Below are 25370 nucleotides of genomic sequence, written 5' to 3' on the forward strand. Positions count from 1 at the left end.
TGTGTGCGTGTGTGTGTGTGTGTGTGTTTGTGTGTATATGTGTCTGTGAGAAGAAAATCCCGGTGAATACCTGACCAGACAGACTTTTTGCATATTGCTATTGTTTTGGGATGTGTACCATTCCACACCCAAGTTAACGTTATGGGTGAACGTTTATCTTTAGCCTACTGCACATGTCCACAAAGGTACACTCTGAGAGAGCCTGCGGATATCACTTTATCATTTTTAAATATGATATTATAATCTTGTGATGCTGCTCTGGTCTAATGCCACTTTGCAGTCTCTGGTCTCTGGAGACATTGGCAAGGCACAGTAAGACTTTTCCCCACTGATCTCCGAGTAGATAGTCTCACTGCATTCAGAAGACAGAGAAGAACAGACTTCATGGGACTGTAGTAGTACTTCATAGGACTGTAGTAGTACTTCATGGGACTGTAGTAGTACTTCATAGGACTGTAGTACTTCATAGGACTGTAGTAGCACTTCATAGGACTGTAGTAGTACTTCATAGGACTGTAGTAGTACTTCATAGTACTGTTTCAAGATTGCAACAAACAAAGTACAGTCATTTATGACAATCCCTCTAGTAAACACAAGCCCCATTTTTTCCCACTTACAATCCCCAAACTGTGTTAAAATACTAAATGTTTTATACATTTATATTTCATTCCATCATAGACATCTTCTGGTATTTCATTGTATTTATTTTATTGCTAATATTTCAGAGGACATTTGGCTTGACTGAGTAGGCCAGTCATATAATACAGGTCTATGTAGCTAATCTCTTCAGGCAGGCTTAGGAGCGACCCGCTCTGTTTCAGTCATTTTATTTGGATTTGTTTTACTTAACCTTCATTTAACTAGGCAAGTCAGTTAAGAACACATTTTGATTTGCCAAAAGGCCTTCTGTGGGGACGGGGGCTGGGATTAAAAGTAATTTCTCATCTTCTAGATAATGACACCAGGTTGCTTTAACCACACACCAGGATCAAGACCTCCCTCTTACACACACTGGATAACCTTCCCATTATAGAATGTCTCTGGCTCCGGGATATTTCACACAGCATAACTTATGTTTACGATTTGAGCCATTTGTTGGAGACTTGGAGGTCAAGGTGCGTAGGTTGTTGAAATTCAGGGAACATGTTCGATTGCAAGGTTGGTTTGGTTTTGTTGCGCTTACCAGACAACAACCTTGACTGCTGGATCCCTGCCAGGCACTCTCGGTGTTCACGCTTGCACAAGCATCAAAAATACTTGGAAATAGAGATTGGATTTGTTGCGTATCATTAGGAAACAGGTGTTTCTTTAGTAGTATTCTGATATAAACCCCTTCGTTCTATCACACTGCTTCTGGTTGGCTGCATTGTCAACTTGATCATCAAAACGATCTCAAGTTTGCCATTTCTCTTCTTTAATAACACGAGGGAATTCATATTTGATAATGTCAAATAAACATTGTTATACAGCACGTCTTACCATATGAAGCAGCTGCTCTTACTCCAGGTGTTCTAGTTTGATCTTTCAGCTGCTCTTACTCCAGGTGTTCTAGTTTGATCTTTCAGCTGCTCTTACTCCAGGTGTTCTAGTTTGATCTATCATCTGTTCTAGTTTGATCTTTCACTCCAGGTGTTCTAGTTTGATCTTTCAGCTGCTCTTACTCCAGGTGTTCTAGTTTGATCTTTCAGCTGCTCTTACTCCAGGTGTTCTAGTTTGATCTATCATCTGCTCTTACTCCAGGTGTTCTAGTTTGATCTTTCAGCTGCTCTTACTCCAGGTGTTCTAGTTTGATCTTTCAGCTGCTCTTACTCCAGGTGTTCTAGTTTGATCTTTCAGCTGCTCTTACTCCAGGTGTTCTAGTCTGATCTATCAGCTGCTCTTACTCCAGGTGTTCTAGTTTGATCTTTCAGCTGCTCTTACGCTAGGTGTTCTAGATTGTTCTATCAGCTGCTCTTACCCTAGGTGTTCAAGTTTGATCCCTAACATCTCCTTATCTGCTCAAATCAATTCATCCAAAAAAACATTCTAAACGGAGCTATACCTCTCTGTAGACATAGATAATAGATTATTTCGATCATACGCTTTTATCTTCCTTCCTGGTATCATGGCCTTTTCGTGTAGCTTATTGTCTGGGTGGGTGATGTCATTTGTTTTGTTTTTTCAGTGCCTGTGTGACTGACTCACACGTCACTGTTTATAATATAAATATATATATATATATATTTGCACACAAGAAAAAATTGAAAACAATATGATCAGAATTAAAAGACAAATGAAAATTGAGCTCTTTCAAATATTTATTACAAAAAATAAAGAGTAGATTATTTATTTTCATTTTTACAGATTGTTACGAATAACAGATTACAAATAACACAAAGGAAAACATAAGATAAAATAAATCAGGGGAAGAAAGTAAATACATTCAAGTGAAATGCATAATCAACACGAGTTACAGAAGTTTCTTTCCTCATTGTGCTCCAGGTGACGCTGGGAGACACCTTCATCGGCATCGGGAGGAAGACTCCGGACTGTCAGGGAAACACCAAATACTTCCGCTGCAAGTTCTGTAACTTCACCTACATGGGAAGCTCCTCAGTGGAGCTGGAGCAACACTTCTTGTCTGCCCACCCCAACAAGATGAAATCCCAGCCCCCGCCACTGCCGAACGACGACAAGCTCTCGGAAGGGAAGGGGAACTATGTGACACGGGGTGGTGGCGTGGAGGGGGCGGAACCGGGAAAGTGGGAGAACCGGGTGGCGGTCCGTGCGGAGGACGACTCGGTGGCTGGCTACTCCGTCCCCATCCACACCACAGACTCGCCGGGCTGGACGGGGGCTGACGGCGGGGCCACAGACTCACCTGGCTGGACGGGGGCCGACGGCAGGTCCACAGACTCACCTGGCTGGACGGGGGCCGACGGCAGGTCCACAGACTCACCTGGCTGGACGGGGGCCGACGGCGGCTCCACAGCGGTGGCCTATTACTGGTGTAAGTACTGCAACTTCAGCTGTGAGTCGCCCAGCTCACATCGCCTGCTGGAGCATTATGAGAGGAGACACAGACAACCTGGAGGAGGAAGAGGGGGGACCAGGGAGGGCAGCCCAGCCAAGAGGGAGCGAAGGAGCAGCAAATCCAGGGACGGAGAGAGAGACCCCCACAGCCGGAGGAAAGACAAGACAGGAACGAGTGGCTCGATGGGCGCAACGGACCCGGAGACGGTGGTGACCAGCTACAACTGCCAGTTCTGTGACTTCCGCTACTCCATGAACCACGGGCCTGAGGTTATTGTGGTGGCGCCTCTGCTCCGCCACTACCAGCAGGCCCACAGCATCCACAAATGCACCATCAAGCACTGCCCGTTCTGCCCGCGTGGCCTCTGCAGCCCTGAGAAGCACCTGGGGGAGATCTCCTTCCCATTTGCTTGCAGGAAGAGCGCATGCTCCCACTGCGTCCTCCTTTTCCTCCAGCTGTCCCCCCAGGGTCGCTCCCCAACTCCCAGTCCCAGCGTCACCCACCTGTGTGACCAGTGTCCCTACGCCACCAGCGACATCGACCTGCTTCTGCTGCACTACGACAGTGCCCATGCCACCCACGGCGTGCTGGAGGTCAAGCCCGAGCAGGAGGGAGCTGAGACGGGGAGGTACTCGGCCCCTAAGGGCCCTCACGGGGAGCACTCATGCACCAAGTGCCATTTCATCACAGATGTGGAGGAGGAGATCTTCCGTCACTACAGGTGAGTAGTGGGGAGTTGAGTTGGAGTTAGAATGTTATTAGAAAGACAAAATATAATACATGTGCAGAATTCTTGGAACTCCTTGGAACTCCTTAGAAGTCCTTAGAAGTCCTTAGAACTCCTTGAAACTCCTTGGAACTCCTTAGAACTCCTTTGAACTCCTTAGAACTCCTTGAAACTCATTGGAACTACTTATAACTCCTTGGAACTCCTTGGAACTCCTTATAACTCCTTAGAACTCCTTAGAACTCCTTGGTACTCCTCCTTAGAACTCCTTGGAACTCATTGGAAATCCTTAGAATTCCTTAGAACTCCTTGGAACTCCTTAGAACTAATTGGAACTACTTATAACTCATTGGAACTCCTTATAACTCCTTATAACTCCTTATAACTCCTTGGTACTCCTTAGAACTCCTTGGAACTCATTGGAATTCCTTAGAATTCCTTAGAACTCCTTAGAACTCTTTGAAACTCATTGGAACTCATTAGAACTCATTGGAACTCCTTAGAACTCCTTATAACTCATTGGAACTACTTAGTACTCATTGGAACTCCTTAGAACTCCTTTGAACTCCTTAGAACTCATTGGAACTCCTTGGAACTACTTATAACTCCTTGGAACTCCTTAGAACTCCTTGGAACTCCTTATAACTCATTGGAACTCCTTGGAACTCCTTGGAACTCAATAGAACTTCTAGGAACTCATTGTGATGTCCCATTTTACTCAATGCTCTCTTGCTGCTCACATGTTGTAGTTAGTCGACCGGTCGAGTACTTAAAGGTTTGGAAAAATACATTCTTTAGGACCGTTCTTCTTATCTTCTTAACCATAGAACATACAGTAAACACACCATGTTGACATATGTATACATTGGTATGGTGCTCGATATAATGAATATGAGGTTGACAAGTGGTCAATGGACTTTTAAGGTTTGGTTCAGCTTCCTATTGAAAACCTGATTATCATTGGTAATAATGTTAGTTTAGTATGGTATCATGCATCATGGCTCAGTGCTAGGATCCAGCTAGTGTAAGCATTGTTGACATTGTTCTTAGTTCAATTTAGGGTTATGAGATTATCTGTTTTTGTGACATTGAATAAGTAAATCCAGTTTTGCTCATAATGAACAACAGACTTGCACAGTCACACACAGTACATGCAGTTAATCAACTTAAGGGAATCAATAGTGAAATGTTAAAAGTCAGGTAATTCTGTAACCCCTTTGTGGGTTTTTAGTTTTTAGTCTTGCCTTTGGCAGGTGTGGATCCGTGTGTTTGTGTGAGTGTGAGTGTGTGTTTGTGTGTGTGTACGCATGTGTCTATGCATGCGTGCATGTCTGCTTGTGTGCGTGTGTGTTTGTCTGAGGACAACTGCCACTGAAATCAGGAATTGCACTCTATTGCACTCTGTAATACCTCCACATAAGATATCAATTACATTAAACCAATTACATGTTTCAGCTCAGCCACCTGTTTAGATTCGGCTGTTTTGGAATGTATTGATAGAAGTGAGTCTTGTGCAGTGGCTTGATCCATATGTCCACTTGAAGCCTTTACAGATACAGAGAGCTGAGAAATCAATAGGTGGGTTTAAATGCAACAAACCGTGTCTTCTCGGGATATATTAGATGATTCTACGCTGAGTCAAGGGAAACATATTTATACTAAGTTAGCCAGCAGGTCAGGGTAAACATATTTATACTGAGTTAGCCAGCAGGTCAGGAGAAACGCATTTATACTGAGTTAGCCAGCAGGTCAGGAGAAACATTTTTATACTGAGTTAGCCAGCAGGTCAGGGTAAACATATTTATACTGAGTTAGCCAGCAGGTCAGGGTAAACATATTTATACTAAGTTAGCCAGCAGGTCAGGGTAAACATATTTATACTGAGTTAGCCAGCAGGTCAGGAGAAACATATTTATACTGAGTTAGCCAGCAGGTCAGGAGAAACATTTTATACTGAGTTAGCCAGCAGGTCAGGAGAAACATATTTATACTGAGTTAGCCAGCAGGTCAGGGTAAACATATTTATACTGAGTTAGCCAGCAGGTCAGGGAAACATATTTATACTGAGTTAGCCAGCAGGTCAGGGAAACATATTTATACTGAGTTAGCCAGCAGGTCAGGGTAAACATATTTATACTGAGTTAGCCAGCAGGTCAGGGTCAGTTAGCCAGCAGTAAACATATTTATACTGAGTTAGCCAGCAGGTCAGGAGAAACATATTTATACTGAGTTAGCCAGCAGGTCAGGAGAAACATATTTATACTGAGTTAGCCAGCAGGTCAGGGGAAACATATTTATACTGAGTTAGCCAGCAGGTCAGGAGAAACATATTTATACTGAGTTAGCCAGCAGGTCAGGGGAAACATATTTATACTGAGTTAGCCAGCAGGTCAGGAGAAACATATTTATACTGAGTTAGCCAGCAGGTCAGGGGAAACATATTTATACTGAGTTAGCCAGCAGGTCAGGAGAAACATATTTATACTGAGTTAGCCAGCAGGTCAGGAGAAACATATTTATACTGAGTTAGCCAGCAGGTCAGGAGAAACATATTTATACTGAGTTAGCCAGTCAGAAACATATTTATACTGAGTTAGCCAGCAGGTCAGGGGGAAACATATTTATACTGAGTTAGCCAGCAGGTCAGGAGAAACATATTTATACTGAGTTAGCCAGCAGGTCAGGAGAAACATATTTATACTGAGTTAGCCAGCAGGTCAGGAGAAACATATTTATACTGAGTTAGCCAGCAGGTCAGGAGAAACATATTTATACTGAGTTAGCCAGCAGGTCAGGAGAAACATATTTATACTGAGTTAGCCAGCAGGTCAGGGGAAACATATTTATACTGAGTTAGGAAGCGGGTCAGGGAAACATATTTATACTGAGTTAGCCAGCAGGTCAGGGTAAACATATTTATACTGAGTTAGCCAGCAGGTCAGGGAAACATATTTATACTGAGTTAGCCAGCAGGTCAGGAGAAACATATTTATACTGAGTTAGCCAGCAGGTCAGGGGAAACATATTTATATTGAGTTAGCCAGCAGGTCAGGAGAAACATATTTATACTGAGTTAGCCAGCAGGTCAGGAGAAACATATTTATACTGAGTTAGCCAGCAGGTCAGGGAAACATATTTATACTGAGTTAGCCAAGGTCAGGGAAACATATTTATACTGGAAACATATTTATAGGTTCAGGAGGGAAACATATTTATACTGAGTTAGCCAGCAGGTCAGGAGAAACATATTTATACTGAGTTAGCCAGCAGGTCAGGAGAAACATATTTATACTGAGTTAGCCAGCAGGTCAGGAGAAACATATTTATACTGAGTTAGCCAGCAGGTCAGGGAAACATATTTATACTGAGTTAGCCAGCAGGTCAGGGGAAACATATTTATACTGAGTTAGCCAGCAGGTCAGGAGAAACATATTTATACTGAGTTAGCCAGCAGGTCAGGAGAAACATATTTATACTGAGTTAGCCAGCAGGTCAGGAGAAACATATTTATACTGAGTTAGCCAGCAGGTCAGGAGAAATATATTTATAAAGCCTGCCCTTTTCTTCTGTTATTTAACTTAGAGTTCGGCTTTTTTCAACTTATTTAGTAGTCTTTGTCAGTGTGATTAATTCAACCTATCACTTGTTGAAGGCTGATTTTCTGCAATGCTTTAAAAAATTTCACCTCTCTAGACAAAGTCCAGCTCATTCCTCGCTGTAGGGGTGAATGGTTGCTAGATCTAATCCCTAAACGGATAATGTAAAAATCTGTCGTTCTGCCCCTGAACAAGGCAGTTAACCCACTGTTCCCAGACCATCATTGTAAATAAGAATTTGTTCTTACCCGACTTGCCTTGTGAAATAATTAAAAATAAAACCATGTTTTACCCCTAGCCTCTCCAGGTCAGACCCCCCAGTCCTGGACCAACACTCCCTTGTTTGCTTCTATCTATACAGTGTACAGCTCCCTCCTTCTCCCCCTCCTCCTAATCCTCAGAGAGAGGGGCACCGGCAGCCCAGTTACCAGTCGTGCTGGGCCAGAGTTTCCATTTCCTCTGTGATGTCAGAGGGATCTGTCCGTCACACTGGTGGGATTCAGTTCAGTTCACCTCACAACTCCGCGCCGACCAGGCCCTCGTTAAATACCCAGTGTTGAGTGCGTTCACTGGTGCATAGCTAAGGGAGTTTCATTTCATAGTGCACAAATTACATCCACTCAATACTTTTACATTGGGTTTTTAGCGCCAAAAACCTGTTTATTGTATAAAAAATAATATAAAAGCATTTGAATGTATTTTAAAGTGCAGATACTCCAATCACATTGAGTACAGTGGTGCCATACCATCAGTGGTGCCATACCATCAGTGGTGCCATACCATCAGTGGTGCCATACCATCAGTAGTGCCATACCATCAGTAGTGCCATACCATCAGTAGTGCCATACCATCAGTAGTGCCATACCATCAGTAGTGCCATACCATCAGTGGTGCCATACCATCAGTAGTGCCATACCATCAGTAGTGCCATACCATCAGTGGTGCCATACCATCAGTAGTGCCATACCATCCCATACCATCAGTAGTGCCATACCATCAGTAGTGCCATACCATCAGTGGTGCCATACCATCCCATACCATCAGTGGTGCCATACCATCAGTGGTGCCATAGCATCAGTGGTGCCATACTATCAGTGGTGCCATACCATCAGTGGTGCCATACCATCAGTGGTGCCATACCATCAGTGGTGCCATAGCATCAGTGGTGCCATAGCATCAGTGGTGCCATACCATCAGTGGTGCCATAGCATCTTTACTTACTTACATTATTGTCCCCATGGGGACATTTTGTTACAGTGTCAAGTACACATTTAAAATGGTGTTTAAACACAAAACAAATTGACAATACAACTTTAAGAACAGTTACATACAAATAAAAAGAGACTAGCCAGCTAGGATCATTATCCTGCTGGCCTTACTGGGTGGATAGGATCATTAGCCTGCTGGCCTTACTGGGTGGATAGGATCATTAGCCTGCTGGCCTTACTGGGTGGATAGGATCATTATCCTGCTGGCCTTACTGGGTGGATAGGATCATTAGCCTGCTGGCCTTACTGGGTGGATAGGATCATTAGCCTGCTGGCCTTACTGGGTGGATAGGAACATTAGCCTACTGGCCTTACTGGGTGGATAGGAACATTAGCCTACTGGCCTTACTGTGTGGATAGGATCATTAGCCTGCTGGCCTTACTGTGTGGATAGGATCATTAGCCTGCTGGCCTTACTGGTTGGATAGGATCATTAGCCTGCTGGCCTTACTGGGGTGGATAGGATCATTAGCCTGCTGGCCTTACTGGGTGGATAGGATCATTAGCCTGCTGGCCTTACTGGGTGGATAGGAACATTATCCTGCTGGCCTTACTGGGTGGATAGGAACATTAGCCTGCTGGCCTTACTGGGTGGATAGGAACATTATCCTGCTGGCCTTACTGGGTGGATAGGAACATTAGCCTGCTGGCCTTACTGGGTGGATAGGAAACATTAGCCTACTGGCCTTACTGGGTGGATAGGATCATTAGCCTGCTGGCCTTACTGGGGGATAGGAACATTAGCCTGCTGGCCTTACTGGGGGATAGGAACATTAGCCTACTGGCCTTACTGGGTGGATAGGAACATTAGCCTGCTGGCTTTGAGTGGATAGGAACATTAGCCTGCTGGCCTTACTGGGTGGATAGGAACATTAGCCTGCTGGCCTTACTGGGAGGATAGGATCATTAGCCTGCTGGCCTTACTGGGTGGATAGGATCATTAGCCTGCTGGCCTTACTGGGTGGATAGGATCATTAGCCTGCTGGCCTTACTGGGTGGATAGGAACATTATCCTGCTGGCCTTACTGGGTGGATAGGAACATTATCCTGCTGGCCTTACTGGGTGGATAGGAACATTAGCCTGCTGGCCTTACTGGGTGGATAGAAACATTAGCCTACTGGCCTTACTTGGTGGATAGGATCATTAGCCTGCTGGCCTTACTGGGTGGATAGGATCATTAGCCTGCTGGCCTTACTGGGTGGATAGGATCATTAGCCTGCTGGCCTTACTGGGTGGATAGGAACATTAGCCTACTGGCCTTACTTGGTGGATAGGATCATTAGCCTGCTGGCCTTACTGGGTGGATAGGATCATTAGCCTGCTGGCCTTACTGGGTGGATAGGATCATTAGCCTGCTGGCCTTACTGGGTGGATAGGAACATTATCCTGCTGGCCTTACTGGGTGGATAGGAACATTAGCCTGCTGGCCTTACTGGGTGGATATGAACATTATCCTGCTGGCCTTACTGGGTGGATAGGAACATTAGCCTGCTGGCCTTACTGGGTGGATAGAAACATTAGCCTACTGGCCTTACTTGGTGGATAGGATCATTAGCCTTCCCATGACAATAAAGCCCCTTAAATTTAAATTGAAAATTGAGAAGGAGAGAGAGGGAGTTAGAGAATGGAGAGAGAGAAGGTGTGAGGAAAGAGCGAGGGAGAGAGGAGAGCGAGGGAGAGAGAGGAGAGAGAAAGAGATGGAGAGGAGAGGGAACGAGAGAGAGAGAGAAAGAGGAGATAGAAAGAGAGAGAGGAGAGAGAGAGAAAGATACATGAGAGGGAAAAAGAGAGAGAGAGGAGAGAGAGAGAGAGTAGAGAGAGAGAGAGAGGAGAGTGAGAGAGATACATAGAGAGAGAGAGAGAGAGAGAGAGTGAGAGAGATACATAGAGAGAGAGAGAGAGAGAGAGTGGAGAGTAAAAGAGAGGGCGAGAGGGAGAGAGAGTAGAGAGAGAGAGGAGAGTGAGAGAGATACATAGAGAGAGAGAGAGAGAGAGAGTTGGTGGGAGAGAGAGACAGAGGGAGAGAGAGACATAGAGAGAGAGAAAGTTGGAGGGAGAGAGACACAGGGAGAGAGATAGTTGGAGAGTGAGAGGTACAAGAGTGAAAAAGAGAGAGGGAGAAAGAGAGACAGAGAAAGAGGGAGAGAGAGAGAGAGAGAGAGAGAGAGGAGACAGAGAGAGAGAGAGAGGAGACAGAGAGACAGAGGAGAGAGAAAAGGTTTTAAAGGGTCATAATAAGTGAATATGTTTGTGTCTGGAAGTCCTGGCTGCAGAAGAGGCTCTGTCTTTATTACTCACTATAACTCCCCTCTAATTAAACCACGGAAAACGACCACTGTCTCAGGTTGCACACTTGTCCGTTTATTCTCATGAAGCTGTCATTGATATTGTATGTCGTCGAGTACTTCCGGCGCCGACAGAGATGGCCGCCTCGCTTCGCGTTCCTAGGAAACTATGCAGTTTTTTGTTTTTTTACGTGTTATTTCTTACACTAGTACCCCAGGTCATCTTAGGTTTCTTTACATACAGCCGAGAAGAACTACTGAATATAAGATCAGCGTCAACTCACCATCAGTACGACCAAGAATATGTTTTTCGCGATGCGGATCCTGTGTTCTGCCTTACAACCAGTGTAACCGAGTGGATCACATGCAGCGACCAAAAAAAAAAAAACGACTCAGAAAAAGAGGGAAACGAAGCGGTCTTCTGGTCAGACTCCGGAGACGGGCACATCGTGCACCACTCCCTAGCATTCTTCTTGCCAATGTCCAGTCTCTTGACAACAAGGTTGATGAAATCCGAGCAAGGGTAGCATTCCAGAGGGACATCAGAGACTGTAACGTTCTTTGCTTCACGGAAACATGGCTAACTGGAGAGACGCAATCCGAAGCGGTGCAGCCAGCGGGTTTCTCCACGCATCGCGCCGACAGAAACAAACATCTTTCTGGTAAGAAGAGGGGCGGGGGCGTATGTCTTATGGCCAACGTGACATGGTGTGATGAAAGAAACATACAGGAACTCAAATCCTTCTGTTCACCTGATTTAGAATTCCTCACAATCAAATGTAGACCGCATTATCTACCAAGAGAATTCTCTTCGATTATAATCACAGCCGTATATATCCCCCAAGCAGACACATCGATGGCTCTGAACGAACTTTATTTAACTCTCTGCAAACTGGAAACAATTTATCCGGAGGCTGCATTCATTGTAGCTGGGGATTTTAACAAGGCTAATCTGAAAACAAGACTCCTAAATTTTATCAGCATATCGATTGCGCAACCAGGGGTGGAAAGACCCTGGATCATTGTTACTCTAACTTCCGCGATGCATATAAGGCCCTGCCCCGCCCCCTTTCGGAAAAGCTGACCACGACTCCATTTTGTTGATCCCTGCCTACAGACAGAAACTAAAACAAGAAGCTCCCACGCTGAGGTCTGTCCAACGCTGGTCCGACCAAGCTGACTCCACACTCCAAGACTGCTTCCATCACGTGGACTGGGAGATGTTTCGTATTGCGTCAGACAACAACATTGACGAATACGCTGATACGGTGTGCGAGTTCATTAGAACGTGCGTTGAAGATGTCGTTCCCATAGCAATGATTAAAACATTCCCTAACCAGAAACCGTGGATTGATGGCAGCATTCGTGTGAAACTGAAGGCACGAACCACTGCTTTTAATCAGGGCAAGGTGTCTGGTAACATGACTGAATACAAACAGTGCAGCTATTCCCTCCGCAAGGCTATCAAACAAGCTAAGCGCCAGTACAGAGACAAAGTAGAATCTCAATTCAACGGCTCAGACACAAGAGGTATGTGGCAGGGTCTACAGTCAATCACGGACTACAGGAAGAAACCCAGCCCAGTCACGGACCAGGATGTCTTGCTCCCAGGCAGACTAAATAACTTTTTACCCGCTTTGAGGACAATACAGTGCCACTGACACGGCCTGCAACGGAAACATGCGGTCTCTCCTTCACTGCAGTCGAAGTGAGTAAGACATTTAAACGTGTTAACCCTCGCAAGGCTGCAGGCCCAGACGGCATCCCCAGCCGCGCCCTCAGAGCATGCGCAGACCAGCTGGCCGGTGTGTTTACGGACATATTCAATCAATCCCTATACCAGTCTGCTGTTCCCACATGCTTCAAGAGGGCCACCATTGTTCCTGTTCCCAAGAAAGCTAAGGTAACTGAGCTAAACGACTACCGCCCGTAGCACTCACATCCGTCATCATGAAGTGCTTTGAGAGACTAGTCAAGGACCATATCACCTCCACCCTACCTGACACCCTTGACCCACTCCAATTTGCTTACCGCCCAAATAGGTCCACAGACGATGCAATCTCAACCACACTGCACACTGCCCTAACCCATCTGGACAAGAGGAATACCTATGTGAGAATGCTGTTCATCGACTACAGCTCGGCATTCAACACCATAGTACCCTCCAAGCTCGTCATCAAGCTCGAGACCCTGGGTCTCGACCCCGCCCTGTGCAACTGGGTACTGGACTTCCTGACGGGCCGCCCCTGGTGGTGAGGGTAGGCAACAACATCTCCTCCCCGCTGATCCTCAACACTGGGGCCCCACAAGGGTGCGTTCTGAGCCCTCTCCTGTACTCCCTGTTCACCCACGACTGCGCTGCCATGCACGCCTCCAACTCAATCATCAAGTTTGCGGACGACACAACAGTGGTAGGCTTGATTACCAACAACGACGAGACGGCCTACAGGGAGGAGGTGAGGGCCCTCGGAGTGTGGTGTCAGGAAAATAACCTCACACTCAACGTCAACAAAACTAAGGAGATGATTGTGGACTTCAGGAAACAGCAGAGGGAACACCCCCATCCACATCGATGGAACAGTAGTGGAGAGGGTAGCAAGTTTTAAGTTCCTCGGCATACACATCACAGACAAACTGAATTGGTCCACTCACACAGACAGCATCGTGAGGAAGGCGCAGCAGCGCCTCTTCAACCTCAGGAGGCTAAAGAAATTCGGCTTGTCACCAAAAGCACTCACAAACTTCTACAGATGCACAATCGAGAGCATCCTGGCGGGCTGTATCACCGCCTGGTATGGCAACTGCACCGCCCTCAACCGTAAGGCTCTCCAGAGGGTAGTGAGGTCTGCACAACGCATCACCGGGGCAAACTACCTGCCCTCCAGGACACCTACACCACCCGATGCTACAGGAAGGCCATAAAGATCATCAAGGACATCAACCACCCGAGCCACTGCCTGTTCACCCCGCTGCCATCCAGAAGGCGAGGTCAGTACAGGTGCATCAAAGCTGGGACCGAGAGACTGAAAAACAGCTTCTATCTCAAGGCCATCAGACTGTTAAACAGCCACCACTAACATTGAGTGGCTACTGCCAACACACTGTCAATGACACTGACTCTACTCCAGCCACTTTAATCATGGGAATTGATGGGAAATGATGTAAATATATCACTAGCCACTTTAAACAATGCTACCTTATATAATGTTACTTACCCTACATTGTTCATCTCATATGCATACGTTGATACTGTACTCTAGATCATCGACTGCATCCTTATGTAATACATGTATCACTAGCCACTTTAACTATGCCACTTGGTTTACATACTTATCTCATATGTATATACTGTACTCGATATCATCTACTGTATCTTGCCTATGCTGCTCTGTACCATCACTCATTCATATATCCTTATGTACATATTCTTTATCCCCTTACACTGTGTATGACAGTAGTTTCTTCTGGAATTGTTAGTTAGATTACTTGCTCGTTATTACTGCATTGTCGGAACTAGAAGCACAAGCATTTCGCTACACTCGCATTAACATCTGCTAACCATGTGTATGTGACAAATAAAATTTGATTTGATTTGATTTGATTTGATTTGATTTGATTTGTCTGTTTTCTGCGCTTGGAGGAAAAGTTGTTTTATATTGAAAAAAAACTGCGCTATGCTACCCCAAACAATAGGTGCTTTGGCTGTGTGTGTGTTTCTCTGTGTGTCTCTGTATCTCATTTTGTGTATGTTCATGAGAGTACATGCTAGATTTGACGCATTGTCGTGTATGGTAGTGAGTGTATATGCTCATACATGTTGGGAGTCGGATGCATATTGTTGGATGCACTGCCTTGAAAAACTACAGATGTTCAGGACGTTCATTAGAGGCTGGCCTCTTGGCCTGGTGCAGCAGGCTTTAGAGATGTAAAAAGTTCAGATAATCAGAGAAGCCTGCAGAGGCTAAACACACAAACACACACACACACATGCACACACGCACGCACACACACACACGCACACACACACACGCACACACACTTTATACACCAACACAATACACACACCATGGTTTCTGTTAGGAAAATGTGGCGCTGGACATTTGACCAGCAGCATTTTCATTTACCGAACATTTGAGATATTTACCGGAACCCTATGCGTTGGCTGCGTAACCTGATTAGGGTGTCCACCCATGGTGATCAGAATGACAGAAATCACATGTACTTTACGGTAATTCCTGTTAACAGAACATGCAAGTCGAGGTTTAACGATGTGCGGTCCTTCTTTCCAAATTCTGATGTTAGTACAGTGGTTCCCAACCTTTTTTCGGTTACTGTACCACCAACTGAGTTCTGAAGTACTGTACCACCAACTGAGTTCTGAAGTACTGTACCACCAACTGAGTTCTGAAGTACTGTACCACCAACTGAGTTCTGAAGTACTGTACCACCAACTGAGTTCTGAAGTACTGTACCACCAACTGAGTTCTAAAGTACTGTACCACCAACTGAGTTCTAAAGTACTGTACCACCAACTGAGTTCTAAAGTACTGTACCACCAACTGAGTTCTGAAGTACTGTACCACCAACTGAGTTCTGAAGTACTGTACCACCAACTGAGTTTTGCTCTGCCCGGAGGACCCCTGAAGTACCCCTTCATGTGCATGTTACCAGTAGGTCTATGATCTCATGAGTCTTCTGAAGTACTTCCTGTGGACAGAGTATGTAACCCCATTGCACCCCTGATTGGGAACCACTGTGTTAGAATAACTGACCACATTTACTTTTTCTCAGCCAACAAGACAAGTAATGAACAGCAAAATGACTAACCTGTGTCAATCTACTATCCCCCATAGTAGAAACGTTGACCTATTCTATTGGTCAGCTTGTCGAGAAAGAAAAAGCCTATTCCAAGCAGACTCTGGGACAGTTGTGGGACGATAGATCCCAAGTTCAAACAACCATTAGGTTGTTTGAACTTGGGATCTATCGTCCCACAACATAAAAAAACAACGTTAAAAATCAATGAGTCTGATGCAACAGATCAGAACGTTTACCTTCAAATGTTGATAAATTATTATTTCTTCACATAATTAGCACAGCAATGTACACAAGGCAGGAGGCTACAGTCAAATGTTCATTATGCAATTAGCGGGAAAACACTGTAAAAAAAAATGAAAGAAGGGAGAACTAATATGCAGCAACTGCATGAGTTGTTAATATGACCACACTTGTTCCTTTGGCTACTGAACAATACATGAAAGTTGATATCAAATAATTGCCAACACTGATATGGTCTGATTTTGGCTACTTTGAAGCAAGGTAAGACATGCCTTATAATATGAAGCAAAATGTTGAGGTTTCAGACAATTAAGTATAAACTCAAAAAAAAAAGTCCTCTCACTGTCAACTGCATTTATTTTCAGCAAACTTAACATGTGTAAATATTTGTATGACCCTAACAAGATTCAACAACTGAGACATAAACTGAACAAGTTCCACAGACATGTGACCAACCAAAATGTTATTATGTGTCCCTGAACAAAGGGGGGGGTCAAAATCAAAAGTAACAGTCAGTATCTGGTGTGGCCACCAGCTGCATCAAGTACAACAGTGCATCTCCTCCTCATGGACTGCACCAGATTTGCCAGTTCTTGCTGTGAGATGTTACCCCACTCTTCCACCAAGGCACCTGTAAGTTCCCAGATATTTCTAGGGGGAATGGCCCTAGTCTCACCCTCCGATCCAACAGGTCCCAGACGTGCTCAATGGGATGGAGATCCGGGCTCTTCGCTGGCCATGGCAGAACACTTGACATTCCTGTCTTGCGGGAAATCACGCACAGAACGAGCAGTATGGCTGGTGGCATTGTCATGCTGGAGGGGCATGTCAGGATGAGCCTGCAGGAAGGGTACCACATGAGGGAGAAGGATGTCTTCCCTGTAACACACAGCATTAAAATAGCTTGCAATGACAACATGTTCAGTCCGATGATGCTGTGACACACCGCCCCAGACCATGACGGACCCTCCACCTCCAAATCGATCCCGCTCCAGAGTACAGGCCTCGGTGTAACGCTCATTACTTTAACGATAAACACACATCTGACCATCACCCCTGGTGAGACAAAACCGTGACTCATCAGTGAAGAGCACTTTTTTCCAGCCCTGTCTGGTCCAGCGACGGTGGCTTTGTGCCCATAGGCGACGTTGTTGCCGGTGATGTCTGGTGAGGACCTGCCTTACAGCAGGCCTACAAGACCTCAGTCCAGCCTCTATCAGCCACGGCGGACAGTCTGAGCACTGATGAAGGGATTGTGCGTTCCTGGTGTAACTTCGGCATTTGTTGGTGCCAACTTGTACCTGTCCCACAGGTGAGATGTTCGGATGTACCAATCCTGTGCAGGTGTTGTTACACATGGTCTGCCACTGCGAGGACGATCAGCTGTCAGTCCTGTGTCCCTGTAGCCCTGTCTTAGGCGTCTCACAGTACGAACATTACAATTTATTGCACTGGCCACATCTGCTGTCCTCATGCCTCCTTGCAGCATGCCTAAGGCACGTTCACACAGAGGAGCAGGGACACTGGGCATCTTTCTTTTGGTGTTTTTCAGAGTCAGTTGAAAGGCCTCTTTAGTGTTCTAAGTATTCATAATTTTGACCTTAATTGCCTACCGTCTGTAAGCTGTTAGTGGCATGGGAAACAGTGTTTAAACCCTTTACAATGAAGATCTGTAAAGTTATTTGGATTTTTACAAATTATCTTTGAAAGACAGGGTCCTGAAAAAAAGGTCAGTTTCATTTTTTGCTGAATTGATGTTTTTAAAATACATACTGCTTCCAGCTCATTGCAAAGTGGTGTGTGACACGCTGATGACGCCAGCCTTCTGTTGCCTACGCATTTGCTGTGTGACAGATTTCCCGCTCAAAAGCCTCTTTATCTGTATGCTGTATGCGTATAATAAGTAAGATACATAAGGAATATGCTGTACACACGCACCAATTTAATGCCACTCAATTATGCAAATGAACCTGTATACCGATTAGCATAACCTGTCAAATGTATTTCCATCAATGAAGAGGATTAAAAACATTATTTCACATTGGGAATTTATTTCTTCTTTTCCCGGTGCCAATTCTATTTTTAGGCTTTTCTATAATATTTTTTTAATCAGACAAAAGCCGACTGTTACCGGAAAACCCTAACCTTTGACACACCAACATTTTTATTTGGTATAAAACAATCAGTGTTGTACGGTGTAATAATTTGTCAGTGGGAAATCCTAGAATGCAACAGTACAACAGTACATTCCTTTAGATGTCATTTCCTGTATCCCAAAACAATAGCGGTAATTTGTTTCTAAGTTGTTGTTTTTGTTTGTTTTGTTTGCGTTTCAGTTGGAGTATAATCAGATTAGAGTCACAGAGAAGTTCTCTATTCAACAATGTAGTTATTCTTAGTGGTCATGTGTGTGTGCGTGTAAGTCTTGAAGAGAAGAGGCTATGGATGAATGGCCACACTCCAAGCTCTCTTGTTGATGCTGGTAAAATAAACAGGAGTGGGCAATGCAGTTGTGTTTATTTATTTGGGCACCAACGCATACGTTGGGTGTCTCTATGGTGACGTGGCTACATCAACAGGAAATGAAAGCAGTGTGTTTCTGCAGTGATGCTTCATTGTGTTTCTGTGGAAAACCCAACTGCTTATTTAGCTGAAGTTTTCATGTGAATCATAATGATTGGTCAATTTGATATATGATGATTGGAGGTTGGAGAATGCATGTGAATCATAATGATTGGTCAATTTGATATATGATGATTGGAGGTTGGAGAATGCATGTGAATCATAATGATTGGTCAATTTGATATATGATGATTGGAGTTTGGAGAATGCATGTGAATCATAATGATTGGTCAATTTGATATATGATGATTGGAGGTTGGAGAATGCATGTGAATCATAATGATTGGTAAATTTGATATATGATGATTGGAGGTTGGAGAATGCATGTGAATCATAATGATTGGTCAATTTGATATATGATGATTGGAGGTTGGAGAATGCATGTGAGATGGCTAGAGACAGTGAGATTCATTCAATTTAAATAATATTATTGATTGAACTCGTTATTTCAATCAAAAAGTTACAACTTCATCGATTTTTTTCTCAGAGTATCATTAGGAAGTGGGGACTAGGGCTGGTATATTCTGCTTCCTGTATGAGCTTTGCTTTTTCTCCAAACAGTGTTAGCCATGGGATCATAAGAAAAAAGTCTAAAGGTCTTACATGTCATTTCAGCAAGTCAATGACACCCACCATCTCAGATTGTTCTGAAATCATGTAGTTAGAAACAGACAAGATTAGCATTCCTGGAACATTCATTTGATCTCTGAGAAAATAAGCTAATTGATTGAATCCAAATTGTCCATTTTAATTTATTGGATTCATATAATATTCAAAAAAATATAGTACCCAAAATCAGATTTGGACCAAACTTTGTTCTGATATTAAGTAAGAAATGAGGAATCCAAAGAAATTGTGAAGAGCCACCCATGGACCCCCCACACCCCTCCCCCTGCCAATCCCACCCCCACAACAAGGATATAGTATCAGTTTCCTATGTCTGACATGGAACTGTGGCTTGGAGTATTGTTTGCATGGAACTGTGGCTTGGAGTATTGTTTCTTTATCCTATGTAATGTATTCCCAGTGAATTTGGTGCTGCTTTTTTCCCCCCTGTCCAGATAAATTAGTCATTAAAGTTGTTTGGTTTATGTCCCATCCTACATCCTGATATGACCAGGTTCTGACCACTAGATGGTGCTGTTCTGTTTTTTGTTTTTTTTACGTTAAAGGGATAGTTATAGGGATAGACTTTCAAATGCTAATTTTTTAACATTTGTGGCACAAATCCAATGCAAGTCAATGGTACCTATATTAGCATTTTCACACTTCAAATCCTTATCACCTATAAGAAACATAATTGAGTTATACAATAAGTGTTTGGATACTTTAGGATGACAAAAGCATGGATTGCTGTCATACCATGTCTATATCCTGCTTACGTATGGATTGCTGTCATACCTTGTCCATAGACCGCTTACAGGCTAAGGAAAACTATTTGTAATTTTGGTGAACTATCCCTATCCATTTAACGTAAAAAAAATAAAAAATATAAACGGAACAGCACCATCTAGTGGTCAGAAACTGGTAATATCAGGATGTCGGACAGGACCTAAACCTAACAACTTCAATGACTATTTTCTTTGAACAGGGGATGAAAAAAAACCATGACCAAATTCACTGGGAATACATTACATAGGATGAAGAAACAACACTCAGAGCCGCAGCGCTGTGCTACTTGTCAGACACAGAGCACTGATACTGAATACTTGTTTGTTGGGGTGGTTTGTGTCAAAATCGTTGTTCTTATGCTTTTCGAGGTGGAAGGACCCTGTATTTTAGCTTTAGCTGAGCCTTTTACAATATCTTTAGTTGATTAGGTCTGTATACGTACAGTCATGTGGAGTAGTGGTATCTCCCTGGGATCAATAAAGCACTTTGAGATTATTTATGTAATGAATAGTGCTATAAAAGTTTTTTAAAGTATTATTTATATTATTAAATAAAGCGGAAAAACCCTGAGTATATATAAAACAGAATAATACCTACAGTGTTGACCAAGCCGGTATTCATTTCCCGATGATGTTGTCTAACCACTCTTTCCCTCTCCCTGTCGATGCATGCTTTCTCTTTGTTAACACTGTCCCTCTTTTATTAACCCTTCGATTGTCTGCTCCCTGTAGGAGAGTCCACGGCTGTTGTCGGTGCCGCCACTGCAGCTTCACCGCCTCCGACACCTTGTCACTGCTGGATCACTTCAACACGGCCCACTGCAAAGAGACCTCCGCCTCCTCCGCCACCACCAACGGCTGCTCCGCCACAACCCCCTCCACCCTCAGCATCAAGGAGGAGAGCAAGGGCGACCTCAAGCTCTACAGCCTGGTTCCCCCAGAGAGCCGCGCCGCCGAGGCAGGGCCCGGGGCCGAAGGGGTGAAGAGCGAGGCCCTGGACGAGAAGGAGGCCCAGGGGTCCAAGGGCTGGATGGAGGCCAGAGAGGCCCAGGTCCAAGCCCACGCAGCAGGCCTTGTGTGGGTGCCTAAGGAGCGGGCCAGGGACATCCTGAGGGGTAGTCCGGCCCAGTTCCCCCAGGGCGCCCTGAGTCTACTCAACGCTGTGGCTGCCTCCCAGGAGCACCACCACCAGCAGCAGAAGGGGGTTTCAGTGGTGCTCAGGGACTCCCCAGGCCTGGTGTTCAGTCTGGGGGGAGTCGACACCAAGGCCTTCCTTCCAGGACAGACTCCTGGTGGGGCCGACAAACCTGGGCATCTGGCGCAGCAGTACTCCTCACCCACCGATGGCAAGGCCAAGGAGGAGTCCCAGTCACTCTTACGGGTAAGACAACTCTCCACTCTCTCCCCTTCCTCACCCTCTCTCCTGTCCACTACCCATCTCTATTCATGAAAAAACTGCCTGTTTTGGACTACATTGTCCTGTGTTTTAAGGGCCTACGTTCTGCTGCTGTGCTCTGCTGGAGGTCCCTGCAGTGCAGAGAGAGGCCATTTTGAAGCCAACCCCCCCGAATGATGAATGGTGGAACTCAGAGTTGTGTCATACCAGAGATCCTCTATTATGTTCTCATCCCTCACATCCCTAATGTCTCGCTCTAGTCTCCCACCATGTTTATCAATCTCCCAAAGCTGACTTTTGTCTCCCTGTACACTGTCCTCTGCTCAGCCCTAATGAGGTAAGACTGAGCCAGCAGAACAGCAGGAAGAACCGCCTCTGGTTAGTTCACCCTCTTTCTCTCTCTGAGCTCCGACCGGTCTAATTGAGATATTGTTTCCAGCCACCCTGAGACTTGCAGACACAACGATCTCTCTCACACACACACACACGCACACACACACACACACACACACACACAGCACAGAAATTGTGTATTGAATGTCTCGCAGTTTGATTTGGCTTTGGAGTTAATGTCCATCCGTTCTGGTGATGCAGACGGGTCTTTGGCTCCCTATGAACAGCCGCTTTGTGGGTCTGACATCGGCATTTGACTCCCAGGCTGTCAATCAGCGGACATCAGCACATAGTTAACAACACAGCGGCCATCTTTAAGGACTCCTCCTTCACAATGACTTGGAGACTTGAGAAAACGTTGAGTCATCATCCTTCAACTCACAGACTGTGAGAGAGGAGATCACACAGATTAGCAGCAGTATCTGGCGTGTGTGTGTGTGTTTGTGTGCGTTTGTGTGTGTACATATGTGTTCTGTGTTTATACGGTACACACCTCCTGGAGATTTCATGGTAACTCAGAGGCTTCAGAATCGGGATATTTGCCACAAAATGCCAACTGGCCCCATTCAGTCATTCTTAATGAGTTTTTAAATATCTAGAAAACGGTGTTTAAAGTCAGAGATAAGACTAGTGGCTCAGGCTATTTTTGGGGCTTGTCTGTAGTCTTAAAGGTGTGGAGAGAACAGACTGCCTTAGAATTCACCATTAGTAGAAGACAAGTACCTCACAAAGGGGCCTTTTATGAAATTTCATGCAAAGCCTTCACCAGCACAGCCATCTGACATTGAACTAGAATTGGGTTCCGTTTGAAATATCTTCTCCCCAAGGTCAGGCAATTGTATATATTTCATTGTGGACATGTTCTGTATATTTTATGTCTTCTCGAACTGTGCTAGCCAGAGTATGTGAGAGGAACTGGAGCGACGCGAGGAGCGGAGCTTACCCAATTTGACTGGAGTGAAGCGAGGAGCAGATCTTACCCAATTTGACTGGAGTGAAGCGAGGAGCAGATCTTACCCAATTTGACTGGAGCGAAGCGAGGAGCAGAGCTTAACAAATTTGACTGGAGCAAAGCGAGGAGCGGAGCTTACCCAATTTGACTGGAGCGAAGCGAGGAGCAGAGCTTACCCAATTTGACTGGAGCGAAGCGAGGAGCGGAGCTTACCCAATTTGACTGGAGCGAAGCGAGGAGCAGAGTTTACCCAATTTGACTGGAGCGAAGCGAGGAGCGGAGCTTACCCAATTTGACTGGAGCGAAGCGAGGAGCGGAGCTTACCCAATTTGACTGGAGCGAAGCGAGGAGCGGAGCTTACCCAATTTGACTGGAGCGCTTACCCAATTTGACTGGAGGAGCGAGGAGCAGAGCTTACCCAATTTGACTGACTGGAGCAATTTGACTGGAGCGAGGAGCAGAGCTTACCCAATTTGACTTACCCAGCTTACCCAATTTGACTGGAGCGAAGCGAGGAGCAGAGCTTACCCAATTTGACTGGAGGAGCGGGAGCAGAGCTTACCGAGCTTACCCAATTTGACTGGAGCGAAGCGAGGAGCAGAGCTTACCCAATTTGACTGGAGCGAAGCGAGGAGCAGAGCTTACCCAAATTGACTGGAGTGAAGCGAGGAGCAGAGCTTACCCAATTTGACTGGAGCGAAGCGAGGAGCGGAGCTTACCCAATTTGACTGGAGCGACGCGAGGAGCGGAGCGGAGCTTACCCAATTTGACTGGAGCGAAGCGGGGAGCAGAGCTTACCCAATTTGACTGGAGCGAAGCGAGGAGCAGAGCTTACCCAATTTGACTGGAGCGAAGCGAGGAGCGGAGCTTACCCAATTTGACTGGAGCGAAGCGAGGAGCAGAGCTTACCCAATTTGACTGGAGCGACGCGAGGAGCGGAGCTTACCCAATTTGACTGGAACGAAACGAGGAGCAGAGCTTACCAATTTGACTGGAGCGAAGCCAGGAGCGGAGCTTACCCAATTTGACTGGAGCGAAGCCAGGAGCGGAGCTTACCCAATTTGAATGGAGCATGGAGCTTCGGCCATCTCGCCCCCTCCAATATTACTCCGTTAGTTTTTCAGTAGCGCTCACTTCACGAGCTCAGGGCATCCCCGGCCCAGCATGCATCTGTAGTCTACTTGTGTGCTGCTATAGCCCCTTGCTTTAGCTACTGTCTTGCAGTTCGCTAAATATTTTCATAAAGAAGCTGATAAAACACACAGGTGCTAAAACAAGGTGACTTACAAAGATGAGAACCAAGAGAGGGAGTGCAGTGATGTATTATCCACAACTAAAGAATCATTGTGGAATCTGAAAAGACACATATCCCCAAAGCATGATGGTGTACTTACTACGTGCACATGATAAAAGAAAGGAACGAGGTGGGTAGCTAATTAAGGACTACCTATAGAAAAGTGAAATAACAACTATGCATCTCTGCGCCGCCTGGCAAGAGTGGCCTAAAGGGTGTTTAGCATCCCCAGTGGCTCGGCAAGTGTGGAGAGGATATTCCCCGCTGCAGGCCGGCTCTCCAGACACCATCACATGAGCCTGAAGCCACAGACTGGACAAACTCGTGTTTCTAAAAATGAATTCAAAGACACTAATAAGTCATTTTTTATTTCATTTATATTTCATTCTAAGTAGGCTAAGTCACAGCCTGTATGCACAATTTATAGACTATAATGTTTTAATACAAAGAAATGTTGTTTAAATGCTGAGGACCTAATGTCCCTGACTGCCTACCAGCCTAGTGTGTCACACTCACAATGTATTTCTTTGTAGGCTCCTGACCTATTTAGAGTGTTTATATGCTGTTTAATATGACATGTAGCCTATTTAAAATGGTGAGCTTCTTACATTCACCTTTTTCATGTTTATTCAAATACTTTTCATTCAAATCATATGGTTTGTTTTCAATATGAAATGGTAGGTCCAGGTAGTCACAACAATAGATGGATTGTTGGTTAAATAGTGAGTTTAATGAATGGAATGAGTTTGTAGCAGTATTTTCATCCACTCAACTCCTGGTGCGTTCACTTTGAGCTGGACTGGACTGAGGGAGGATGTGGCGGCGGGTTATCCCACAAAGCTCTGGCATCATTTCCTGCTCCCATCTGCTGTGCTTCACCCACGTTTCAATCAACCTCAATGACACAGAACATTGAGAAACTGTTTGCTACCCGTGGGGACCACAGCACTTCCTGCGAGCTCTCCATCCAGAATGCATCATTGTCTGATGTATTAAAAAAAGCACATTTTGTCCCTCAACACCAGAACTGGACTGTGTGGATATGAATAATGTGTTTTTCCAGTCTCTCTAAGTCTATCTTGGCTGTCTTTGGCATTTCTCTTTTTCGTTGTTCTCTTTCTGGATAGTTCTGGAGAGACATTAGCAGCCCTGGCAGACGCCGGGCTCGGGTGTGGCAAGGTTGTGCAGCGTGGTTAAGTCATTATCTAAGGCGTGTCGACGCAGTGTGTGAAAGGATCAGGGCGGGGGTGGAGATTAGACCATAAACTTAAGGAAATGTTGAATAATAATTTTTCGTGACAGCTCAGGCTTAAAGGGACTCAGAAGGGCTCTGGGGTTTCTAGCATTGATCGACAATATTATTTGAGTTACCAT

The 25370-nt window shown here is 45.1% G+C and overlaps 1 protein-coding gene across 1 annotated transcript in view; it reads left to right on the forward strand.

Annotated features, from left to right (window-relative positions):
- The window catches only part of LOC112264324 (trichorhinophalangeal syndrome I), a 232848-nt gene that overhangs the window by 65639 nt on the left and 141839 nt on the right, over nt 1–25370 (forward strand). Inside the window, exons 4-5 of the mRNA XM_042295166.1 lie at nt 2482–3734; nt 20694–21342. Of these exons, the coding sequence (XP_042151100.1) occupies nt 2482–3734; nt 20694–21342 (1902 nt within the window). The remainder of the gene's footprint in view (nt 1–2481; nt 3735–20693; nt 21343–25370) is intronic.

The sequence above is a fragment of the Oncorhynchus tshawytscha genome, linkage group LG13 (assembly GCF_018296145.1).
Source record: "Oncorhynchus tshawytscha isolate Ot180627B linkage group LG13, Otsh_v2.0, whole genome shotgun sequence".
Taxonomy (NCBI): Eukaryota; Metazoa; Chordata; class Actinopteri; order Salmoniformes; family Salmonidae; genus Oncorhynchus; species Oncorhynchus tshawytscha.